This window comes from Panthera onca, chromosome D4 (assembly GCF_046562875.1).
Source record: "Panthera onca isolate mPanOnc1 chromosome D4, mPanOnc1 haplotype 2, whole genome shotgun sequence".
NCBI classification, from domain to species: Eukaryota; Metazoa; Chordata; class Mammalia; order Carnivora; family Felidae; genus Panthera; species Panthera onca.
In genome coordinates this window covers 72,833,195-72,856,399 of record NC_138351.1, presented here as the reverse complement: position 1 = coordinate 72,856,399, position 23,205 = coordinate 72,833,195, and the positions used below count along the sequence as shown (strand labels likewise).

The following is a 23,205-nucleotide window of genomic DNA, read 5'->3' as shown; positions in this document are numbered from 1 at the left end:
GAGCCGAAACCAAGAGTCAGACGCTTATCCGACTGAGCCAGCCAGGCACCCCTACCTAAGGTTTTAATTTAACATTCTTCAGAATTAAGTTTTGAATATTAGGTAGCAGTAGGGAAAGCCAAACTGTGAGTGGGAGACTGGAAAAGGGAAATAAAGTTAGCACTGAGAGCCCGTCATATGCAGGAACAAATTGGAGAGTGATGTCCTGGAGAAGTCAGATGAAGGTAGGAAGTTAGATGAAGTGGGGTGTCACTCTGACAGGATTTTTCTTAGGTGTCAGCCTCCCGGGAATTTGCGAGTCAGACCCTCATAAAGACAGATATAGGGTCGGTATGGGACACGAAAGGATTCCCACTGTGGAAAGTGCCAGGTTGTAAGTGGCACATTCCCATCCGACCTGCACAAATGGAAAAAAGAAAAGTTTCTAGCCACCCTGAGGTCATAAAGGTGGCGGTGATTTCCATAAATAAACAGAATTCCTCTTAAATTAGAACAAAAAATTTCCTTCTGGCCTCTGCCTTCAAGGTCATTATCACTAAAAACTCTATCTTCATGTAGCAACCAGAGAAATCTTTCTAAAACACAAACCCTTCAATGCCACCCCCCCCCCCCCCCCACTGCCTTCAGGATAAAGCCTACATTCTTTATCTAGGATTTCAAGGCTTAGCATGCTCCTGCCCTGTCACCCCATCCGTCTTCACCTCATGGTCCCCACCTCCATCCCTAACCCTATTCTCAACCCTATTGCTTCCCAATGACCTTGAACTTCATACAGGACCTTCTTTTTTTTTTTTTTATGTTTGTTTATTTTTGAGAGAGAGACAGAGTGTGAGTGGGGAAGGGGCAGAGAGAGAGGGAGACACAGAATCTGAAGCAGGCTTCCGGCTCTGAGCTGTCTGCAGAGTCTGACGCAAGGCTCGAGCTCACGAACTGCGAGATCATGACCGCAACTGAAGTCGGACACTTATCTATCTGACTGAGCCACCCAGGCGCCCCAAAGTGCACAGCCTTCTAATGAAAGTGTATTCTGTAAAAAGAAAGACCATAATCACAAGGTTTCTGCTAGTCCTTTTTTTATTTCTAAGGGAGAAGTTGTTCCTTTTGTCCCACTGAACATCTTGATGGGTTTTGGATCTGAACAGGTGGGCCTGGAGCTAAGTTTGCAATCTGTAGCTAACCTGCCCCGTGCAAAGGGTAAGACGAATGTGGGTAGGAGAAAAAACAAACAAAAAGGTTGGAGAGCTGAGGCGGTAAAGAAAGGTCACCACCAGGTGGGCGAGACAGAAAGAGAGACAGCAGACAGAAAGGGGTGGGGGGTCGGGGAGAGAAAGAGCTCGAAGAGATACTACTACTACAGTGAAGAAATCCTCAGTGGAAGAACGGACAAAGGACGTTTCATGTCTAAGGAGCAATTTTGAGTTGTTTGTTGCGCACCGTGGAAATGGCACGGCAGCCCTTCCCTTGAGACTTGTAAAGCTCCGCAAAGCTTGAAGCCCTAATTTCTTTCACGTCCCTACTCCTAGGTTTTGAGAGAAATTAGAATTTTAGCCGAGGCCACTTGAAATTTCCCCTCTAAAAAGTCTTATCTGATTCAAAAATTCTCATTATTCCATGCTACACTAGCATCATCCTTTCAGACCGTGACTAACACAAGGTTCATTATTCACCACTGTTTCCTTGAATTCTTTCAACTCTCCCATGCAGAGATTTCTGATTGGGGTTGTTTTCTTGAGTACTTTCTTGACTTCGGACAGAGTACATGGTTGGTGTACCTTCTGTAGCCCTACAGGTCCAGAAATGCCTTCTTTTTGCCCTCCTATACTAATGTTTTGACTGGACATAAGCTTTTCCAGTCATAATCCACTTTGCCCCCCCTGGCCTATCCATATCATCCCTGTGCCTCCCAAGAGCCTAGGTAGTGCTGATAGTCCGATGATGGCCTCACTCTCTTTCCTTTGTCAGTAACTTGTTCTTTCAAGCTGATGAGGGTGAAATTTATCCTTGAAGCTCAGAAATTTCACCAGGACACTTCTTTGGGAGTGTGTCTTTTCTTAAATTTTTTTTTTTAATGTTTTATTATTTATTTTTGAGGCAGAGCATGAACGGGGGAGGGTCAGAGAGAGAGGGAGACACAGAATCGGAAGCAGGCTCCAGGCTCTGAGCTGTCAGCACAGAGCCCGACGCGGGGCTCGAACTCACAGACCGTGAGATCATGACCTGAGCTGAAGTCGGACGCTCAACCGACTGAGCCACCCAGGCGCCCCGGGAGTGTGTCTTTTCAATAAACCCACCTGGGCCCCTTCAATGGAAATCATGTCTTTAGTTTTCTTCCATGTCCCCTTTCCCCCAGGACTCCTACTGTTAGTCTATTAAGTCTCCACCTGATGAGTCCTCTATGTCTTGTATCTGTGAATTTTTGCATTTAGTATGTTTTGTTTCGTTGTCTTTGGCTCTGGGTTATTGAGACACCCTCCCACCCCCAAACATGAATTTGGTTTTTACAAGTAATTGCTCCATTTACACGTTGAAAATTTAAATTTAGAGATCTTGCTTTTTAGTTCCAGAATTTCATTTTTTTATGCTCTGTCTTCTTAAAAGTTGTCATTATGTTTCCCCCCTTCCTTGTGTTTTGATTGAATTTTCCCCTCTGTTTCTCCCATTATTTATTTATTTATTTATTTATTTATTTATTTATTTTTACCGTTTTTATTTATTTTTGAGACAGAGAGAGACAGAGCATGAACGGGGAGGGGCAGAGAGAGAGGGAGACACAGAACCCGAAGCAGGCTCCAGGCTCTGAGCCATCAGCCCAGAGCCCAGCACGGGGCTTGAACTCACAGACCGCGAGATCGTGACCTGAGCTGAAGTCGGACGCTTAACCGACTGAGCCACCCAGGCTCCCCTGTTTCTCCCATTATTCTGCCTCCACTTACCCTCATCTTCTGGCCAGCTTGGTCTCTACCACAAATTACACGTTCTCTTCATTTGCAATCTCTTTTGCCTGATAATTTGGCAAGTCAGCTGTTGGAATCCCTCAGGCAGTGTGGACTGATGGCCACTGTAATACAGGCCGGCTGTAACAGGGACAGGAAGCCCGACATTTCTGTTGAGGCTTTGGGGATTGAGACTTTGGGGTCTCTGTTCTCAGATGCAAGAGAGCTCAGTTTTCTTTCTAGCGCTACTGCTGTCTATGGAATCACACCGGTTTCCCCCAGACAAGGTCACAGCAGGACGTATGGCAGCCTGAGTGGTCCTAGCTGGGAGGGGCTGTGATCAGAAGTGAGATGGCAGCTTGTCATTTTCCCAGACTTCCCTGGCCGGACAGGTGTGGCACTGCTGGTCCAAATCAGTGGGACTCTGAAGGACAGAGGCTGCTTCCTACCTCTGCTCAGCAGCTTTGGTTCAATGTCTTTAGACACAGCCATGGTACTCCTCCATACACTTACCCCCTTGCGCTAATCCATGCAAACAAAGTAAAAATTTAAAGTTCCAGTTACCCTGGTTATAAAGTTCAAAATTACAGGTCCTAAGAAAAAAATATTGAAAACTTTCTGTTAACTTTTCAAATATGTTTTCCTCTGCCTCGAGGTTCCTGTTACCAGACCTCTGGATTGCCGATCAACACCTACTGTTCCGTATGGTCTGCCTTGTAGATTCCTGTGTGTTGTGGCAACCACTGGTGATTACACTTCCACCCGGCCACTACTGGGTTCCCGATCAGGATTCCAGTGTGTGGCGGGAGAGGTTCTTCCCATGTTACCCAGCAATGCACAGGACACCAGCTAGGTGTCCAAGAGTTTAACTCAGTTGTGATACTATCTACCCAGAGATAGCATTAAATCCCACAGGTTAAGGTTTCAGTCCTACAGGACTGTCCCCCGACCGGCCCCCTGCCCCTTCAGACACCTGTCCAGGTTGTCACCTGTGCTTCTGACCAACTGGCTATGGATTGGAGTTTCCAACCACCCCTGCCTTGGGTTCCATTAATTTGCTAGAGTGGCTCAAAGAACTCAGAGAAACATTTTACTTACCAGATTACCAATTTACTAAGGCAAATAACTCAGGAACAGCCAGATGGGAACGATGCAGAAGCCAAGGCATGAGGAAAGGCTTGGAGATCCCATGCCCTCTCCAGGCACGTGAATCTCCTCAAATCTCCATGTGTTCACCATCCTGGAAGTTCTCTGAACTCCATCCTTTGGGTTTTTATGGAGGCTTCATTACATCGGCATGATTTAAATCATTGCCCATTGGTGATTGATTCAACCTCCAGCCCCTCTCCCCTCCCTGCAGGTCAGGAGGGTGGGACTGAAAGTTCCAAACCTCCAATCCCAAGTTTGGTTCTCCTGGCAATCAACCCCAACTCCAGATGCAGTCCTAGAGTCCACTCATTAACATAACAAAAGACCTCTCTTCACATAGGAAACTATAAGGGTTTTAGGAACTCTGTGCCAGAAAGGGCGCTGAAGATGAAATATATGTTTCTTATTAAAGGGATGCCTGGGTGGCTCAGTCAGTTGAATATCTGGTTCTTGATTTAGGCTCAGGTCATGATCTCATGCTTCATGGGATTAAGCCCCATTTTGGGCTCTGCACTTACAGTAGGGAGCCTGCTTGGGACTATTTCTCACTCTCTCTGCCCCTTCCCTGCTCGTGCTCGCTCAAAATAAATAAACATTAAAACACACACACACACACACACACAAACACACACACACACACACACACACACACACACACGTATCTTACTGTAAATCACAATATTGCAACCACTTCACCTAGAGATCAAACAAATTATATCCTAGGGGCTGAGCCTCAACCCTCCTGCCCACAAGGCCACCACCTTCACTCCACTGTCAACTTGAGTAAAATGCATCCCCATGGTGATACAACTCCACTGAAATGTTTCTCACAGTGTCCTGGAAAGTGCCTGCATCAGAATCTCAGGAAAGCTTTTTTTTTTTTTACATTTTATTTTTTTTTCAATATATGAAATTTATTGTCAAATTGGTTTCCATACAACACCCAGTGCTCATCCCAAAAGGTGCCCTCCTCAATACCCATCACCCACTCTCCCCTCCCTCCCATCCCCCATCAGCCCTCAGTTTGTTCTCAGTTTTTAACAGTCTCTTATGCTTTGGCTCTCTCCCACTCTAACCTCTTTTTTTTTTTTTTTCTTCCCCTCCCCCATGGGTTTCTGTTAAGTTTCTCAGGATCCACATAAGAGTGAAACCATATGGTATCTGTCTTTCTCTGTATGGCTTATTTCACTTAGCATCACATTCTCCAGTTCCATCCACATTGCTACAAAAGGCCATATTTCATTCTTTCTCATTGCCACGTAGTATTCCATTGTGTATATAAACCACAATTTCTTTATCCATTCATCAGTTGATGGCCATTTAGGCTCTTTCCATAATTTGGCTATTGTTGAGAGTGCTGCTATAAACATTGGGGTACAAGTGCCCCTATGCATCAGTACTCTTGTATCCCTTGGGTAAATTCCTAACAGTGCTATTGCTGGGTCATAGGGTAGGTCTATTTTTAATTTTCTGAGGAACCTCCGCACTGCTTTCCAGAGCGGCTGCACCAATTTGCATTCCCACCAACAGTGCAAGAGGGTTCCCGTTTTTCCACATCCTCGCCAGCATCTATAGTCTTCAGGAAAGCTTTTAAAGGTTTAGAGTTTGGGGCCTTATGATAGGGGAGTGGGGCACTACAGTTGGCATGTAAAATAATTCTTATCCGGGGCGCCTGGGTGGCTCAGTTGGTTAAGTGGGCTCATGAGTTCAAGCCCTGCATCAGGCTCTGTGCTGATAGCTCAGAGTCTGGAGCCTGCTGAGGATTCTGTATCTCCCTGGCTCTCTGCCCCTCCCCCGCTTGCCCTTGCTCGCTCTCTCTCAAAGAAAAAAAAAAAAAAACATTAAAAAAATTAAAAATAAAATAATTCTTATCCTACAGCTTAGGAACCATGGAAGCTGCAAAGCCATGTGCAAGAAAATTCCCCTTCAGATGGCCAGGTCTAGAGACCTCAGCCTCCACACTCACTGCTCTCAGTGCTCAGGGTCAGAGAACACCCAGGAAATGTCTTTTAGGTACACAGAACCAGTTGTCCTTTTAAAGAATAATAGCAGGAAACATTCCAGTCAGGTAAAATTCCTTGAATGTTGCCCATGTCACGGGTGCACCTCATTGCACATAGCGTGTTGCAACGCTCGCTGTGAACACCACGTGCTCAGTCTTCAGATTTTGTGGACTATTCTTATGGGAATGCAGGCCTGTGCAGTGAGGTCTTGCAATTTTCTGCCAGGCCTTGCAGTTCAGGCCATTAGCTAACATTCTGGCCAGTATTATATGGGCTACAATAGCACTATTTATAATAGTTTAAATAAATCAGATTGATTTTTTGTCTTGAACCCTAGATAGAATATTTACTGTGAACCACCAAGGGCGGAGAGGTCAGTTGCCCTACAAAAGATCAAGCAACTCTCTCCATCAGATTGTGAACGATTCTTTTCCTCAAGCCTTGGAGGAAGAAGAGCTACTTTGTCCGACTGTGCAACTAAGCTTTCATTTTCACTTAGTGACTGGAGATCCTTATTGTAACACAAGCTTTTACCAAGAATGTGGCTTTTCATATGCGGTATTTCCTTTAATTCTCACATCGACCCTGAGAAGTAGATCACATTGGAATCCACTGAGGCGCAGAGAGTGTATACAGGAAGCATATGGTGACGCTGGAAAGTGGGCCCAACCGGTCTGGCTCCACAGTCTGCGCTCCTATGACGTGATTGGCTGTAGGCATAAGATTAGTGCTGCAGGCATGCTTATCTTTATTTGTTCGTTAATTCATTCAATAAAACGGACTTTGTGTCAGGTCCTAAGCTAGGCGCTTGGAACACAAAGTCAAGTAAGAGACTGACCCTCCCTGCCCTTGACATTTCGAATTTAATGATGAACACAAACAACTACAGGAGCAATTACAAGAACGAGTATTAAGTGCTAGGACAGAGGTGCAGGGTGAGGCTGGGGAGGCACAGACACAGGGCATATCACCAGAGAAGGTAGTCATGGAAGGGTTGGCACCCTGAGCAGAGTCCCGAGAGCGGGGCAGAGGTCAGAGGAACTGGAGTTTGAGTAAGCAACAGGCACAAAGCCCAGAGCAAGGGAAGGGCAGACGTCAAGGAATGCAGGAAGTTTACAATGAGAGTTTATGTGAGTGAGTTTGGCAAAATGGTAACAAGTGGATCTGGAGGTGCTGGCGAGGATGTAACCTAAAATGGCGCACTTTTTCATGTTTTTATTTTTGAGAGAGAGAGAGAGCGCCAGCAGGGGAGGGGCAGAGTGAGAGGGAGACACAGAATCGGAAGCAGGCTCCAGGCTCTGAGCTGTCAGCACGGAGCCCGACGCAGGGCTTGAACCCACAAACTGTGAGACCATGACCTGAGCCAAGGTAGGACGCTTAACCGACTGAACCACCGAGGCACCCCATAAAACAGCCTTTCTGCCATAGTAAAGCTTGGGCTTTACTCTGAAGGTAACATCAAGCCATTAAAGCATTTCAAGAGAAGGAGTCACAGGGTCAGGGTTTCTTTGTAGAAAGAGGATATTGGTGGCCTCGGGAGGGATGGCCTTGCCAGCCAACTCTACTCTCAGATCAGAGGTCCAAGTTCAACCCGCACGGGGGCTGCAGACCGCCTGCCCTGCAGCATACGTAGCTAGCGAGAGTTGGAAGAAAATTATGAGAATGCCACATGCATCTCTATGGTGTAAATGACTAAAAGTGACTTTAGAATAGAGGTTGGAAATGTGAACTGATTATTACCAATGAAATAAACTGAAAAGGTTTTTGAAGTGCTAGGCCCATAAAGTCTTATGGATAAATTCTTTCGAACTTTCAAGGAACAGATAATTCCTGGCTAAATAATTTCTGAAGCATGGGGGTGGGGGTGGGGGTGGGGAGGGAAAGCCCAAATGACTGCACTCTTAGCATAACCTCACTCTAAAGCCCAGGAAACATTCCACTAAATACTAGCCAATGAAGTTCAGAAATGTATTGAAAAAAAATAGTACTCACATGCCACGTAAGCTTTATGTCAGTATGTTGTTACTTCAAAGCTGAAAATGGTGTGTTCTAAGGCAGGGAAATCACATTTGCGAAGACTGATCTTTGATCGGGACACTTGTGTGGGCCATTTAGTTACACAAATGTTAATCAGTTATTTCCATGCCTACCCCATCTTGCCTTGGGAAAACATGATCTTAAATGCAAAGATTTTAGCAGTGTTTTGCCTGGTAATGTAAATTGTTATTTTTATGGTTAAAAAGAAAAGAGATGTGGAATACACAATAAAAAAGCATTAAGACCCTCATTTAAATAAGACCAAGAAATGGAAGACATTCCAGCGGTTGTAAATCTTACGTGCAGAGATAATCTTGCCAGTCGTAAAAAATTCCGTATGTTTAGGGCGCCTGGGTGGCTCAGTCATGAAGCATCTGACTTCAGCTCAGGTCATCTCAGGGTTTGTGAGTTTGAGTCCCATGTTGGGTGAACTCGAGCCCTGCTTCAGGGGAGCCTGCTTCCCTCTCCCTCTCTCTCTCCGCCCCTCTCTCACTTGCACCCACTCTCTCTCTCTCAAAAACAAAATCCCTATGTTTAAACAACGAGGTACAATATTTTCATCTGTCAAATTTAGAAAGATTTTGAAAATGGCAATTCTTAGTCTGAGCAAGGATGCCACATAAAGAGCAGTCCTACGCACTCTGTCGAAGCCATTTCAGCAAACGGTATCAGAAGACTGGAAGGAAATAATACATTTACAGTGGTTTTAATTTTCCTTCATTTATTAAAAAAAAAAAAAAAAATGGAATAGAATTAACCAGACCATAAAATTTGCCTTTAAAAGCAGACAATTCAGTGGGTTTTTTGGGTATAGTCACAAGGTTGTGCAACCATCAATACTATTTAATGGCAAAACATTCTCATCCCTTCAAATTCCTTTTGGACTCTTCCTCTCCTGGGATGTGCTCCTCAGTTAAAAGTACTCTTCCCTCACAGGCTGGTGGTGAAATGGGCCCAGAAACGCCTCTAGGCCGGGAGGGGCCTGGCACTGGAGAGCGTGGGGGACGCCCTAGTCTAACTCCCATGTAGGTCTCCAGCAGCAGAGCCGGTTCCTTTCCTTGGTTCCGCCTTTCCCCACCACTGGAGTTGTACCATCTAAGAGGCTGAGTCAGGTTCTGAGCCTAGGCGAGTGGGTCACGGGGGCGAATGGGTCTCTTCTACAGGCGATTGTGGGCCAGCGCTTCTCAGGTCTGCCTGCACAAACAGAACAAGCAGAGCTCAGCCCTCACCCCACACTAATTAAACCAGAATCTCTGTGGGCAGGGCCCAGGCATCTGTGTTTTGTTTTTTTTTTTTTTTTTAAGTTCTCCAGGTGGTTATAACGTGCAACCAACGCAACCAATGCAGAGAAGCCAAACGTCAAGCCATAAGCCTGACTTTGTAGCCCAGGTAAAAAGGAAGATTTCAAATTAACACTTGACAGAATTATTTTAGTAATTCTGATATGAATGGTGGAATATGTTGTTTATAAAAATATAAGACAGCAAACAAGAATACGTTATTGTTAATGTTTTGATTGTATTCAAATTTTTATTTTAAACAAAAAACTTCATACAATGATTTTAAATAAAACGTGGTATATTCTAGACATTTTTTTTTTAACAGTTTATTAAATTTGGACTCCTACAGTTCTGTTGTGGTGCTTTCTTCAACATTTATATTATTTCTTACCATTTTACCATCACTCCTAAACTTGCTAAACAAAGAATCACTCTGTCCTGCTTAAGTGAAGCTTCACTTCAAGGAAATACTCCACGACCACATAAAACACACACACAGAACAGTCATTGTTTCTATTTACAACACACAAGAAGTCTGTCCAGCCATTTGGATGTGTTGTTACATTGCCCATACTGAGATCAGCAAAAAGCCAAGTAATAAGCAAGATTTCACTTCAGCAGTGCAAAGGATGGCATCAACCAAACTTCATTAAACAAACCGACAAATTACAAACATATTCAGCAAAATTCAACTTGTGTAATAGAGATTAAAAAAAAAAAACAACAGAGTGGGTCACAACTAGACTGGTTTTCACTGTGCAACTTTCCTCAGGGAACACTACTACCCATTTCACATAGAAAGGAATATGCATCAAAGCCTTTGTTCATGAAGAAAATGCCCTTCAAACAAATTCGTCATAAGGCGCCAAAAAAAAAAAAAAAAATTTTTTTTTTTAAATGAAGCAGTTTGGCCCAGAGAAAAGCTTATACATAATGTATATACATAGTGTATACACATTGATATATTACAATTTAAACCATGTATATTAGTCATTAGACAATTAAATGAGTTGGCTCAGTGAGGTGAAAACGTGTTCATTTTCTTTAAATACGTAATTATTGCTGATATGCTACATACACACTATGCTTTGACATGGAAACTGTAGTAACAGAATTTAAAGCAGCCATATTGCCAGCATCAGCCCTGCAGCAGGCGTTCATATGGACAACATGCCATCTAATCCCGAAGAAAAAGCAAAAATTCCACTACCAAAGGTTAAAAAAAAAAAAAAAAGGCTTATGCACTATCCCTTACATTTTTGCCTATTTTTTTTTTTAAACAAAAACAAGTCCAGTTCACCACAAGTTAAGCACAACCTGACAAGCAAGTTCAGCGGCATGATGGGGAGAGAAGAGTGACATACAGCATGCATTTACAACTAGCACTGATCTATTCTGTCATACAAACTGGAATACAAAAATCCAATTTAAATAAGACTAGACTAACTGTAAGAGTAAAAAAAAAAAAAAAACACACACACACAGTAGACTTAGTTTGATACTGATTAATTTTAAGAGTAAAACTCATCCTGTCCCCACTTAATACTCTACTGCAATTTATTTGATGGCTAGAATATTTACTTAAAAAAGATATTAAATACCTGTATCATGAAATTACATTCTTTTTAACAAGACATACTGTGTAAGAAAATAGCTCATGTGTGAAATGTGTCTGAAATGCATTTTTCCTCACAACTATCAAAACATCCACTCACACTAAAACAACCCCCCCCCCCCCCCCCGAAAAAAAAAGTTAAGGAAAGAAGGGACTTGGGCAGGTGAGGAGCAGGGAAGGAAAGGTCTACCAGCACAGTGATTAACAATGGTTCAAGACAGAACCAACAAGAGTTGGTCAAAAGGATGCCTTCAATACATGGCTACAATTAAAAACCAAACTCAACCACTTTTGGTTCATTGCAGTGAGACCAAAAAAAAAAAAAAAATCTCTCTCACAGATTCATATAAATACTAGACTCCAGCTCTTTTATTATTATTATTTTTAAAGTTTTTCCATTTGTTTTTGCAAGGCCTAGCTACCTTATTACAATTTATATTTGCTCTGCAACAACTACAAGAGGTAGGCATAGAGCATGAAAAAGTTTCTTAGTTAGTACCTCACCGTGGACTGTTCACCACGTGACACCATTCACTTTAGATCCGTAAAGTGATTACTTTCTAGTCTTTTCTAAACCCCAAAACAAAGCTGCTGCCATCCCATAAATGTTCTAAAAGAGTGTACTCACAAATAAGAAACTTTCTCTACTGAAGGATACTGTCATAGTGTTTGCTGCAGAGCATTCATATATTTTATATATATATATATATATTTATTTATTTTAAAAAATAAACAAACAACAACAAAAACCAAAGCCAGGTTCCTAGAACCAATTCTCTTGATTCTCTACTTCCACAAAACAAAGGGTACCATTTGGCCAAGACTACAGATGTGGTTTTTTTTTTTTTTTTCCACAGATGCAAGTGCCATGCAAAATAAATTAAAGAACAGATATCAAACATACATGTGATAAAACTACTGAAGGTAGATCTTTAAAAGCATTTATATAAACATAATTTATAATACTTCTCTTTTTTCCTTTATGTACAGTCACAAAGCTGTAGCTATACATCTAGAATTTCCTCCGCTGTGCCCCCACAGCGCAATCTGTAGCGACCAGTTCTCCAGCTTATAGTAGGGTCCCATAATGCCGACAAAAAAATGTATATTGTCATGGATTCACGGATGAACCAGGCTACTGCATAATCAAGTTTTGAAAAACACAGTGTGCCACCCTAGGAATTAAAAAAACAAAAATTTACTGTCGAACTATACACAGTTAAAAAATGGAATTCTTCAATTTCACTCTTTTAAAATATACTGTATGAAATCAAGCCTGCTTCTTTAGATAACTGAACTGCTTAACATCATTTTTTTTGGAGGCTTAATAAAAGCGATAGTATAACTATCACCTGAAAGTTGAAAATCAAGTTAAGTTTTGTGTCCACATTCCACTAAAGAAGGTAATGTTTAAACCCGATGTTAACCTTCAATGGGAAGCTGAAGAATGGGTTGGATAAATTTCAAGCTTTTCTAAATTAAACCAGTTTTAGTTCCACCAAATGACTGCCAACCTTTTCATGCCTATCCACATACCTGGACACCCCTGAGTTGAATGTAGTCAAATATAAACCATGCCAGGCAATGACACATGAAAAATACCATAATATCCCATCTGAATACATGGTGGGCTGCCCATCCAATAATTAAACTGGCAACAAAGCACTCTGAAATTGGCTCACAAATTATTGTAGCGGGAAGCATGTTAATTCGCAATTTGGTCCACCTAAAAAAAAAAAACAAAAACAAAACCTTTTCTTTAGAACAGCCTGGTTACAAGACTAATCAATTCCCTGCCCTGATCAGCTCTTTAGCCTGTTACATAAAAGCCCTTGTCTCTTTAAAGAGTATTTAAGAATGACTTTATTATTTTTATTTAGTACATTAAAGAAAAAAATCTATAAATTCATTTGTATGGCCTACACTCTAATGAGTAAAGATTCTAAAATTCAAAGTGTAGAAAGAAAATAGAGAACAGCACATTAAAGACAGCAAAGTCTCAACATCTCTTTACTGAATGCATTCAGGATTACACAGCAAGAAAATATATTTAGACATTAAATTTATTTTAACAAAATGCTAACCAACCTTTCTGGAACTAAACAAAAATTTGACTTTTAGATATTTTAAATATCAAGTTAGACCATGTAAAAATTACTCTCTCCCCCCTTTTTCTTTTAACCATGTATAAAAAGAAGAAAGCCAACTGATTTACCTGATCATTCTGGATTGAAATTGGGAAATTGAATAAGAGCCAGAGTTTTGCATTGCAACCTGAGTGGACATCGCAAACCTCCAACCTCTGAAAATTAAGACAATTATAAAGTGAACTGTGATGATGGACACCTGCAGGCATGACTGGTTATGCATTTACTTACTCATCACTATAAGGAGTTAAGAACTGTTGGTGTTCAGGGTGAGCCTAGTTCTCAGGATCAGCACCCTACTTAGGGTGTATCGTACTCCTGGATGTTTTAGCAAATACACAGGACTAGGACAGTACCATCTAGAACTGGGAGGAGCTACAACCTCTCAGTTTACAGTTTAAAAAACTTAAAATACAGATGTTCTCAAAGTACCAAGTGGAGTGGGTTCGTATTTAATAGTTTAGTCTCGCGTCACCTAGGTGGCTCAGTCGGTTAAGTGTCTGGCTCAGGTCATGATCCCGTGGTCCGTGAGTCAGAGCCCCGCGTCGGGCTCTGTGCTGACAGCTCAGAGCCTGGAGCCTGTTTCAGATTGTGTCTCCCTCTCTCTCTGACCCTCCCCTGTTCATGCTCTGTCTCTCTCTGTCTCAAAAATAAATAAACGTTAAAAAAAATTAATAGTTTAGTCTCTGATCACTACTAACCAAAACCAAAACCAAAAAAACCCACCAAATCAAATGGCGGGCAGTGGGGGGTGGAGTGGGGTGGGGTGGGATGGGGAATATGTGTGATGTGTGTGTGGATATTCAACACACAACTATGAGCCACATGAATAGCATCATGAATTTTTAAAACATACCAATTTTTAAAATCCTATCTTTAGTCAATTATCACACGAGGCAATGAACCCCTTTAAAAGCAAACAATTTTGTGATAGAGAAAATGTTAAGCCATTCATATGAATCGTTAAGTGGCTTTTTAGCAGAGCATCAAATAATCTACTGAGAAATTCCAAAATGTGGAATCATATTCTTTAAACTTTGTAAATCTTTAAATTTAAATCACCTGCTAGCTTATGACTGCACTAACATTTTTAATTCTTCTAAAACACATAGAAATTTACATCCATAATAATGAAAATTTATAATCACAGAGAAGCTTCCTTTTCATTATGTCAAATCACATTAATTTAAAGAATGTAGAACAATCATTTATTCACATATTTCTTTCGTAACAGTATCTATGAGTAGGAATTACTTTCTTAAAAAATATTGACCTATTCTGTACTCACTAGCAAAAACTAAAATAAAATAGCCCCTTAAGCCACGACTTTAACAAATACAATAAACCAACAGAAGTCAGGTACTAAAAATACTACAGCCTAATGTGATTTAGTTTGCTTACCGGTCAGCTATGGCTTTGGCCATAAAGTAATCCTCAGCAATGTATTGAGCAAAAGCTATAAGCCCTCCTGCTTGATCTAACACATCCTTTCTCATTAAACAAGACATTCCTGTCACACATTTGAAGCCAGTTACGTTGGCAGAGATATAGGACCTTGGATGAGAAGTTCCAAAATATACCTGCCGAAACAAAAGCAAAAACATATGTGTGTAATTAGGATGTTATGTTAAAAGTATGGTATGTATAAACTTTTTTTTTTCTGAAAGAATATCCTTTAGGTATGACTGAGTATCTTATTATTCTTACATAAACTACCTGAATAAAAATTATTATAAAACAGTGTTTTCATGTAGCAGGCAATCAGTAATTTCTTGTTTGGTTAACTATTCTTGTTATTACCATTACAAAGAAAAATATACTTCTAGGAGGGAAAAGTATATATCGTATTCCCAAATAAATACTGTCTTCCCTAAAGATTCATCCAAAAAAAACCTAATTTGGATATAAGTCAGGTAAAAATAGGACTCAAACGCATATAAAATATTCATTAATATTATATATTTTATAATATATAATATATATTGTACTTTAAATATGTGTAACTGCACACACACACCCCTACACATAAAGGTATATGTATATGCATATATGTGTATGCGTATGCACATGTGTTTATGTGTGTACTCACACATGCATACATACACACAAATACTCAAATACTCACCTGTAGGTGTATCAACCTACAGGACAATCATGTTTCTAAATTCCTTTTTTGCACCCTTTTTCGCATAGCTGTCTGTTTCCTGCCCCCGAGTCACTGAGCTTCTTCCTGATTTGCCCAATGTTATCTTTCAATGTATCTTTCACAAACAGGGAAGATACTGAAATTGTCTTCCATTTTACTCCCCCTTTCCCTAGATATGCTTTGAAGTCATGAGCTATGCAAGTTGCTAAATTACGGGTGGAATAAAATGGTCATCATCCTAATTATTAGACATAAAACCCTTTTGTTTACATCTTAGATATGCTGCCTTTCCTAACTAGCTTGAAATAGAGAATGGTGATTTTTCCCAATGGCAGCAGTGACATATACACAGCATGGAACAAGAGAACTAGCAGGGGTGGTGACAAATAATAGGATTCTTGCTGCCTGCTCGACATCCAGACTGTAGTGACGTTGTGGTTTATGGGGCTGAACTGAACCAAACACTGAAGACCAGAAGCGCACATCTTAATTTCTTAAGCAGTTATTAAGTGAGGCTTTAGGAATGAGGTGGAAATAGGGACTCCATCAAAGGCTCCCAGGACTTCTTTACAGACTGGAACAATCCCTCTATTTCCATTCACTCCAAGTATGGCAAGGGGGCCTTTAAGGATTACATTTAACCTAAGTCACTGATTTGTGTGATCTGGGAGATGCTTACCACTGCCATTATAAATCAACTTGGATATTTGTAAAACAAAAGTATGATGTGGCACATAAGAATAAAAAGTATTTTATTTTTGAGGTGCTTGGGTGGCTTAGTCGGTTAAGTGTCCAACTTCCGATCAGGTCACGGTCTCACAGTTCCTGAGTTCGGGCCCTGGCATCGGGCTCTCTGCTAGCAGTACAGAGCCTACTTTGGATCCTCTGTCCCTCTCTCTCTGCTCCTCCTCCACTCGCACGCTCTCTCACACTCTCTCTCAAAAATAAATACTAAAAAAAAATTTTTAAGTATTTTATTTTAAAGTAACTACTCAGAGTTTCTCTTACTAAACAAAAACTCTGATATTTAAAGACTTGCAATAGGACAAATCTATTCATGGGCAGTATTAAGAGATCATGGCTCAAAGTGCCAAAGGTTAAATTCCACACACAATGTACCTTTACCCCCTAAGATCTGTAGTAATCACAAGACTGCAATTCAAAATCATACAAGTGCAGATACACTTAAAAGCAAGTTGACATGTTTAAAAGATTGCAACCATATGTCCTTCCCTTATGACGTGAAAACATTCTTCCTAAATGTTTAACGGCACAGGAATGGTTAAGTCAGGTCTAGGATAGGATGATAGACTATGATACAGTCAACAAAAATCACTTTTATAAAAAATTACTCATGAGGCGCCTAGATGGCTCAGTCAGTTAAGTGTCTGACTCTTGGTTTCATCAGGTCATGATCTCATGGTTTGTAGGTTCAAGCCCTGCGTTGGGCTCTGCACTGACAGCATGGAGCCTGCTTGGGATGAGCTCTCTCTCTCTCCCTCTCTGACTCTTCCCTGCTCATGTGCTGTCTCTGTCTCTCTCAAAATAAATAAACTTAAAAAAATTAAATGTTGCGGCACCTGGGTGGCTCCGTCGGTTAAGCGGCTCAGGTCATGATCTCGCAGTTTGTGAGTTCGAGCCCCACGTCGGGCTCTATGCTGACGGCTCAGAGCCTGAAGCCTGTTTCCGATTCTGTGTCTCCCTCTCTCTCTGCCCCTCCCCCGTTCATGCTGTCTCTCTCTGTCTCAAAAATAAATAAATGTTAAAAAAAAATTTTTTTTAATTAAATGTTAAAAATTATTAAGGATAGGGAGAAAAGCTGATGAAGTGACAAAAATCATATATGAATTGTTTTTAGAGTACCACCTCAACATAGGAAAAAAAATAGAAACTTCCTCTAGTTGGTAGGGTTATGGCTTGTTTTTTTGCTTCTTACATTTTCCCACAATTTATAGTTTATGTAATTCTATTATAGGGTGAAGAGAAAAAAATGGAAACCACAAAATAAGTTTGTCCAGTAATTAAAAAAAATTTTTTTTCAATGTTTATTTATTTTTGAGACAGAGAGAGACAGAGTGTGAGTAGGGAAGGGACAGAGAGAGAGGGAGACACAGAATCCAAAGCAGGCTCCAGGCTATGAGCTGTTAGCCCAGAGCCTGACGCAGGGCTCGAACCCACAAACTGCAAGATCATGACCTGAGCCAAAGTCGGACGCTTAACCAACTGAACCACCCAGGCACCCCTCTCCAGTAATTTTTAGAAATCCATTTTAAAAGGAAATCAAATGGATTTTATAACAACTTATAATTGTAATAACTTATAATTTTATAACAACAATTTTCCTTTGTTGTGTGTATTTGAAATACTCTGATATTTAAAAAAGATTCTTGGGGTGCCCAGCTGGCTCAGTTGGAAAAGCATGTGACTCTTGATCTCAGGGTTGTGAGTCTGAGCCCCACTTTGGGTGTAGAGATTAATACTTAAAATCTTAAAAAAAAAAATTATTTTCAGATTAGATTTCTGAAAGAACTATATGTCATGTGCTTTTATGTAAGCCTAGAACCAAACTCTAGAACTGAAAGCAAGGACCAGAAGGAAACAATATACTGTGTTCAGCTGGTAATGAGACCACAAGGTATTTCCTGTGCACATCCATTCACTGCCAGAGTGCGGCTGTGAGTGATTCCAGGGGCCCAAGAATTTCTTCTCTACTAAAACAGCTACTCTCATCTTGAGGATGCCAGTACTTAGCAGGTTAAAACAGACTTAATTACAGTTAACTTCACCTAGTCCATCCCAACTCTCAGAATAATCTCAAGTTTCTGGAAGATCAGGGATGCGACAATATTACCTACGACAACCATACTTACCTGTTCTAATGTAGCAGCAAAGCCCTGTCTGTCTGCTACATAGGGCAGCCCATGAACCAGGCCCACTTTCTCTGTCATTTGGTTAACCATGTCAGTAAGCGTGTCTGGAATTACTACAATAAAAAAAGACAAACAGGTGGTGAGGGAAAGAGAAAAAAACAATCCTTTTTAGTAAAATGCCCACCAATGTGAAATGTATTTTGTGAGCTGTTATAAAGTTCTTTTTTACATCTGGATCTAATAAAATCATTCTCAATCACTTTTCTAAGTAGAATACAAAATTTCAAAAAGGCATACTTTATGATAAGCTAATTTACTCTACACACTTTCAGGCTACTATGTGCCAGAGCCAGGATATACCTTGAAAATGGTACTCCCCCTATTTCAGAACCTCCAAACTAGAATGTGGACAATGTGTTCCTAATGGAAAAGTTACAGGAGCAGAGCTGAAAGGACCTCAGTTGTTACGCTGGTTTCCTGCACTCTCTAACTACAGGAGATGAGCCTCCACTTTCTTGGAGGATACAAGATATCCTATGTCATAAAACTGCTAATGGGAATTGAATGAGATTATACTTGACCGAGAGATGAACATATATTATGAAAACAAAACAAACGTATGATAGAAAATAATTTAAGGTAGCAAACACGAAGAATGAACGTAGTCTCTCTGCCCATGAATTGACAAGACTCATAATGAGCCTGATTAATTAGGCATGTCACACTTCTATTAATTTTCACATCTGTGTTTCAAGCTAATAAAAAAAAATTAAATCACTGTCCCCTCTTCAAATAGCAAACACCTCCTACCTTTTTACATGACTTTGTATTTTTATTTCCTTCAAAAATACAAAAGCTATGAACAAACCTATTGTATAAAAGTGTATTTGGGCCTTAAATACACATATTCTACAACAGTGGTTCCCAACTGCTGCCCCGCAGGGGACACTTAGCAATGTCTAGGGACATTTTTGGTTGTCACTACTGAGAAAGAGGTGCTACTGGCATCTAGTGTGGAGAGGCCAGGGATGCTTGCTAACCATCCCATAGGGCAGCCTCAACAACAATCACCCAACCGCAAATACTGAGCTTGAGAAACTTACGGTAATTAGAATATAAATGTTTAAAAATGCAAACACGCAAATTATGATTTCAGTATATTTTCCTCCTAAAACCAATTAAAAGCCATGTTTGTATTTCGGTAAAATATTCACTTATTAATTTCTGTCCCCTTGTGTGAGACAGTATTGGTGCCACAAACAGATTAAAGTAAAAGACAAGTTATTACGTGAACTCGGGAAAATTTACAACTATGAAAAATCTCGTGTAAAGGATTGTATGGTAGCCCGTGACTATTCTTTTTTTAATAGTTGGAATTTTCTCTTCAAAACAAAAACAATTCTACAGATGTAACATTCTAGAGTAGCATTCAAAAAAATTCCAAATAAGTATAACTTGACATTTTACCATGAAATAATGATGAAATGAATTACTTTATTAGGCAAACAAAAAGGATTGATGCATGTATTTTTAGAATGCTTTTGGCATTTTATCATCAAATGAATAGTTCTGTAAAACAAATAAAAAGCAGCTCACCTCTTATTCCACTATCACAGATCCATATCAGATCATACTTTGCAACTTCATATCCTGGCATTAAATTATTAATTTTAGGGTTAATGCCAACCTTTTTGCCACCTAAAAATTTAAAGATACAACTATGAAAGATTCATCCAACATTGAAAATATATTCTATTATACAGATACATGGTAGGGAGAAGTGAAAAGTACCTTCATACGTAATAACAGAAACAAACATACTTTAATGTGTTTTGCATTCCTTATTATTCATATTTAGAAAAAATTGTTCGTTCTCAAAAAGAGAATTAATTTGTCTTTGAAAATATATTAGTTTCAGTTTGATTCTTAAATTACTGCATCAATAGTTAAGTATGAATCAATGTTTAATGGCAAATATCTCTCTACAAGTCTTTAGAATAAGCCTGCAGGCTTTTGAAAAATATTCTTTTTGCAATATAATAAAAGTAAATTCTATTGCTCACTCCCAACTACAGTGAATGAGATATAAGAAGGCCCACGGGTTGAAAATAGTAAAGAAACAAAAATAACAGATTCTCGTGTCTGAGAAAAACATAACTTGGGGTGTTTTTTTTTTTTTTTTGGTTATTTTGTTAATCCCAGATATGGAAAAACAACGACGACCACCACCACCACCTTGTGTTTTTATAACTTAAGTTCTCTCGAAAGGCTAGAAACACCTTTCCCTACTCTAACAAACACGCAGAAAGCAAACATCCCAATAACGTCAGTGGGTGGCTAACAGCTTAATCTATAGTTTAATGCAAGGATTACTGATACTTAATACTATTAAAGCAAAAGGGTTATGGTAGAATTTATTTGTTACCTACCAATAAACAATCTAGCATCAACATTGGGGTATTTTCCAAGAAGCTTCTTACATACATCAATGGCTGGATCATCGTGATCTTGTACACAAAGGAGTACTTCATACTAGTCAAAGAACACATTTTACGGAGATTAAACCTCTTTTACAAAAATAAGCACATTATCGGTATTTACTGATTGATAAAAAGCATTAGGAAAAAGAAGCCGTTGTACACACAGCATTTAAAAGTTAAGAGAGTACTCATAACGATGCAAATACTTATGACATCAAGTGTTGCTTTAATTGAGAGCAGCTTCTCCAGAACAGGGGCTGATTTGCAAGCAGCAGAGATAATGAAGAGACTGGCACCCCCCACAGTTGGAAGTCTTGCCATTCCCAGACAGGCATGGCCTGAATTAAACTGGATCTCAAGCTTCTCTGTGGCCTTCATCATGAAACATCTCCCTGTTCTCTAGAAGCTCTGTCTCTGAACTTACTATTTCATGAAGGTGCCATAAAGTATGTATCAAATCCCAGAATGATCAACGTAAAGAGTTTTTCCAAACTCTTCCCATGAAAAGGACAAAGTGCTATTAGATTTTTGCTGTATAATAATTTTTTGAAATAAAATAGAATTTGGTTGAAAGTCTATCATCCTGAGAAGCATGATTAGCCCTCTAACAATGAAAATACCCAGGGTTTTATTTTGCTCAGTGCTACGTTTACTCTTTGATAGGATGTTTACTCTTTGATAGGACATTAGGGAAGTCATTTCTTCACATTTGACTGGCTGTGTCGGTTACCCTGGGACATTTATTTAGAGAATACTGGGCCCCACTCTTACTTTTGAATTAGAATCTCTGGGGGCAGTTCGGACATGTAACTAGGTTTAAAAAATCTGGAGCTGAACCTTTAAATTACCATTTAATAAACTACTACATTTTTTTTTAAAAAAGTGTTTGCTTTCACATACAAAGATACTACTTTATTATTTTGTGGGATAAGTATTCTTAGTAGTAACTTTTTTTTTAGGTGCTGCTAAATTCATGCTGACTCAGTCAGTGACAAATACCCTGCCAATTCTCTTTCTAAAATGGGATGGACATTTTTAAGCAAAGGAGGGAGGTTAGTTGTGTCCCCGAAAAAACAAAGCTATGTGTTTAAAAAAAAAAAAATACAAAGAGCTAAGGACATAGCTTTCTAAGTATCTAACATACAGGAACCAGCTCAGGTAAAGGGAAACTCAGCAAAAATTGGCAATATGGAAATTAGGGGCTGAGTATGAGAAGGGCCAGGACTAACTAAGGTCAATGAAGAAGGTAATAAGATTTTTTTTTTTCAAGTGGAAAAAAAAAAGTTTTCTCAATAGTTAAGTAGACTCTGGGAAAACAATGTATACTTTTCTCATACTTTCTACCTACTATTATTATACATTCTATCAACTAGCTACCTTTAATGATGACTGACCAAAATTGCCACTCAGGAGGTATTGAAACCAACTTTGTAGCTACCTAGTCTTCAGGGACGAGATAAAAATCTGAGAATGGGAAGGACACCACTCCTGCCCACGCCCTTCAATTTTCCAAAGGGTTGACTCCTAAATCCTGTAAAGCATCAGTCCTCTTCCCAACCTGACTCTCAAAACAATGTTCCACTGAACTAGCCAAAAGGCATCGACCTTAACAATGAAGATCAGAAAGATTAAGTGACTTTCCAAAGGGTAAAAGTTACAATTAGCTTCCCTCCTAGAGTGAGCTGCTCAGCCAGCCTTGCTGTAAGAATGCCTAGTTTTTCCCAACACCTCAGTTTCTTTAATGCTTTTATAATTTATGCTGTTTTGCAGGTATGAGCAAATACAAGTGAAAGGAAATGTTCGTAAATGATACAATTCCATAAAATATAATAAAAAAGTTAGTCTTTGCTTTCTTCCTTAGCAAGAGAAAACTTTGCAAAATACAGCTCTAGAAAAGTATTCAAAGGAGACAGAGTTTACCTTTATTCAAATGTAAGATTTAGTTTCCATTTTTATTGATTATGCCTTTTAATTTCAAATGAAAACCAAACACCTCCTGATTAGCCAGAGTGCAAACAAAACTCAATTCACATTATCTAAAAAACGTTCAGACTTTTATTTAAACACACGACTTATGCTTTCGCTTGTTTCTGATATTGAAAATTATACCAAATAGGAGGTAGCATTCCAAGTATGTTCTAAGGTATTAAATGTTAACCAGGAATCTTGATTTTTCAGCTCTGATAACCACCTCTGTGTCTTCAGTTTGATCAAACATTTTATTTGCTAGGAATCTCTGTATTGGAATAATTAAATCACTCCAACTACACTGTAACTGGCAAAACACAGCATATTAAGTTGGTTGAAAGCTTTCTTAGCTAATACAAAAAAAAATTTTTTTAGGGGTGCCTGGATGGCTCGGCAGGTTAAGCATCTAACTTTGGCTCAGGTCATGATCTCACGGTTTGGGGGATCTGAATCCCATGTCGGGCCCTATGCTGACAGCTCGGAGCCTGGAGCCTGCTTCGGATCCTGTGTCTCCCTCTCTCTCTCTGCCCCTTCCCCGTTCGTGCTCTCTTTCTCTCTCTCAAAAATAAACAAAAAA

General features: G+C 39.8%; 2 protein-coding genes across 9 annotated transcripts in view; one reads left to right on the top strand and one right to left on the bottom strand.

Annotated features, from left to right (window-relative positions):
• The window catches only part of SUSD1 (sushi domain containing 1), a 299,394-nt gene that overhangs the window by 255,027 nt on the left and 21,162 nt on the right, over positions 1 to 23,205 (top strand). For 3 of the 8 annotated variants that reach the window (XR_013551696.2, XR_013551695.2, XM_078436586.2), the window contains one exon: positions 9,427 to 10,126. The exons of 4 other annotated variants lie outside the window; for them this stretch is intronic. Coding sequence is in view for 2 of the 4 variants with exons in the window: in XM_078436586.2 (XP_078292712.2) it covers positions 9,427 to 9,506 (80 nt within the window). In the remaining 2 variants the exon portion in view is untranslated. Of the gene's footprint in view, positions 1 to 9,426; positions 10,127 to 13,212; positions 13,319 to 23,205 lie in introns of those variants that run through there. One more of the 8 variants, XM_078436587.2, reaches the window with a different exon arrangement.
• UGCG (UDP-glucose ceramide glucosyltransferase) overlaps positions 10,452 to 23,205 on the bottom strand; it is a 37,945-nt gene continuing 25,191 nt past the window's right edge. The window contains exons 3-9 of the mRNA XM_060609030.3: positions 20,610 to 20,712; positions 19,777 to 19,878; positions 18,181 to 18,293; positions 14,566 to 14,744; positions 13,233 to 13,319; positions 12,554 to 12,743; positions 10,452 to 12,192 (exon numbers count right to left, since the gene is read on the bottom strand). Of these exons, the coding sequence (XP_060465013.1) occupies positions 12,022 to 12,192; positions 12,554 to 12,743; positions 13,233 to 13,319; positions 14,566 to 14,744; positions 18,181 to 18,293; positions 19,777 to 19,878; positions 20,610 to 20,712 (945 nt within the window). The 3' untranslated portion in view covers positions 10,452 to 12,021. The remainder of the gene's footprint in view (positions 12,193 to 12,553; positions 12,744 to 13,232; positions 13,320 to 14,565; positions 14,745 to 18,180; positions 18,294 to 19,776; positions 19,879 to 20,609; positions 20,713 to 23,205) is intronic.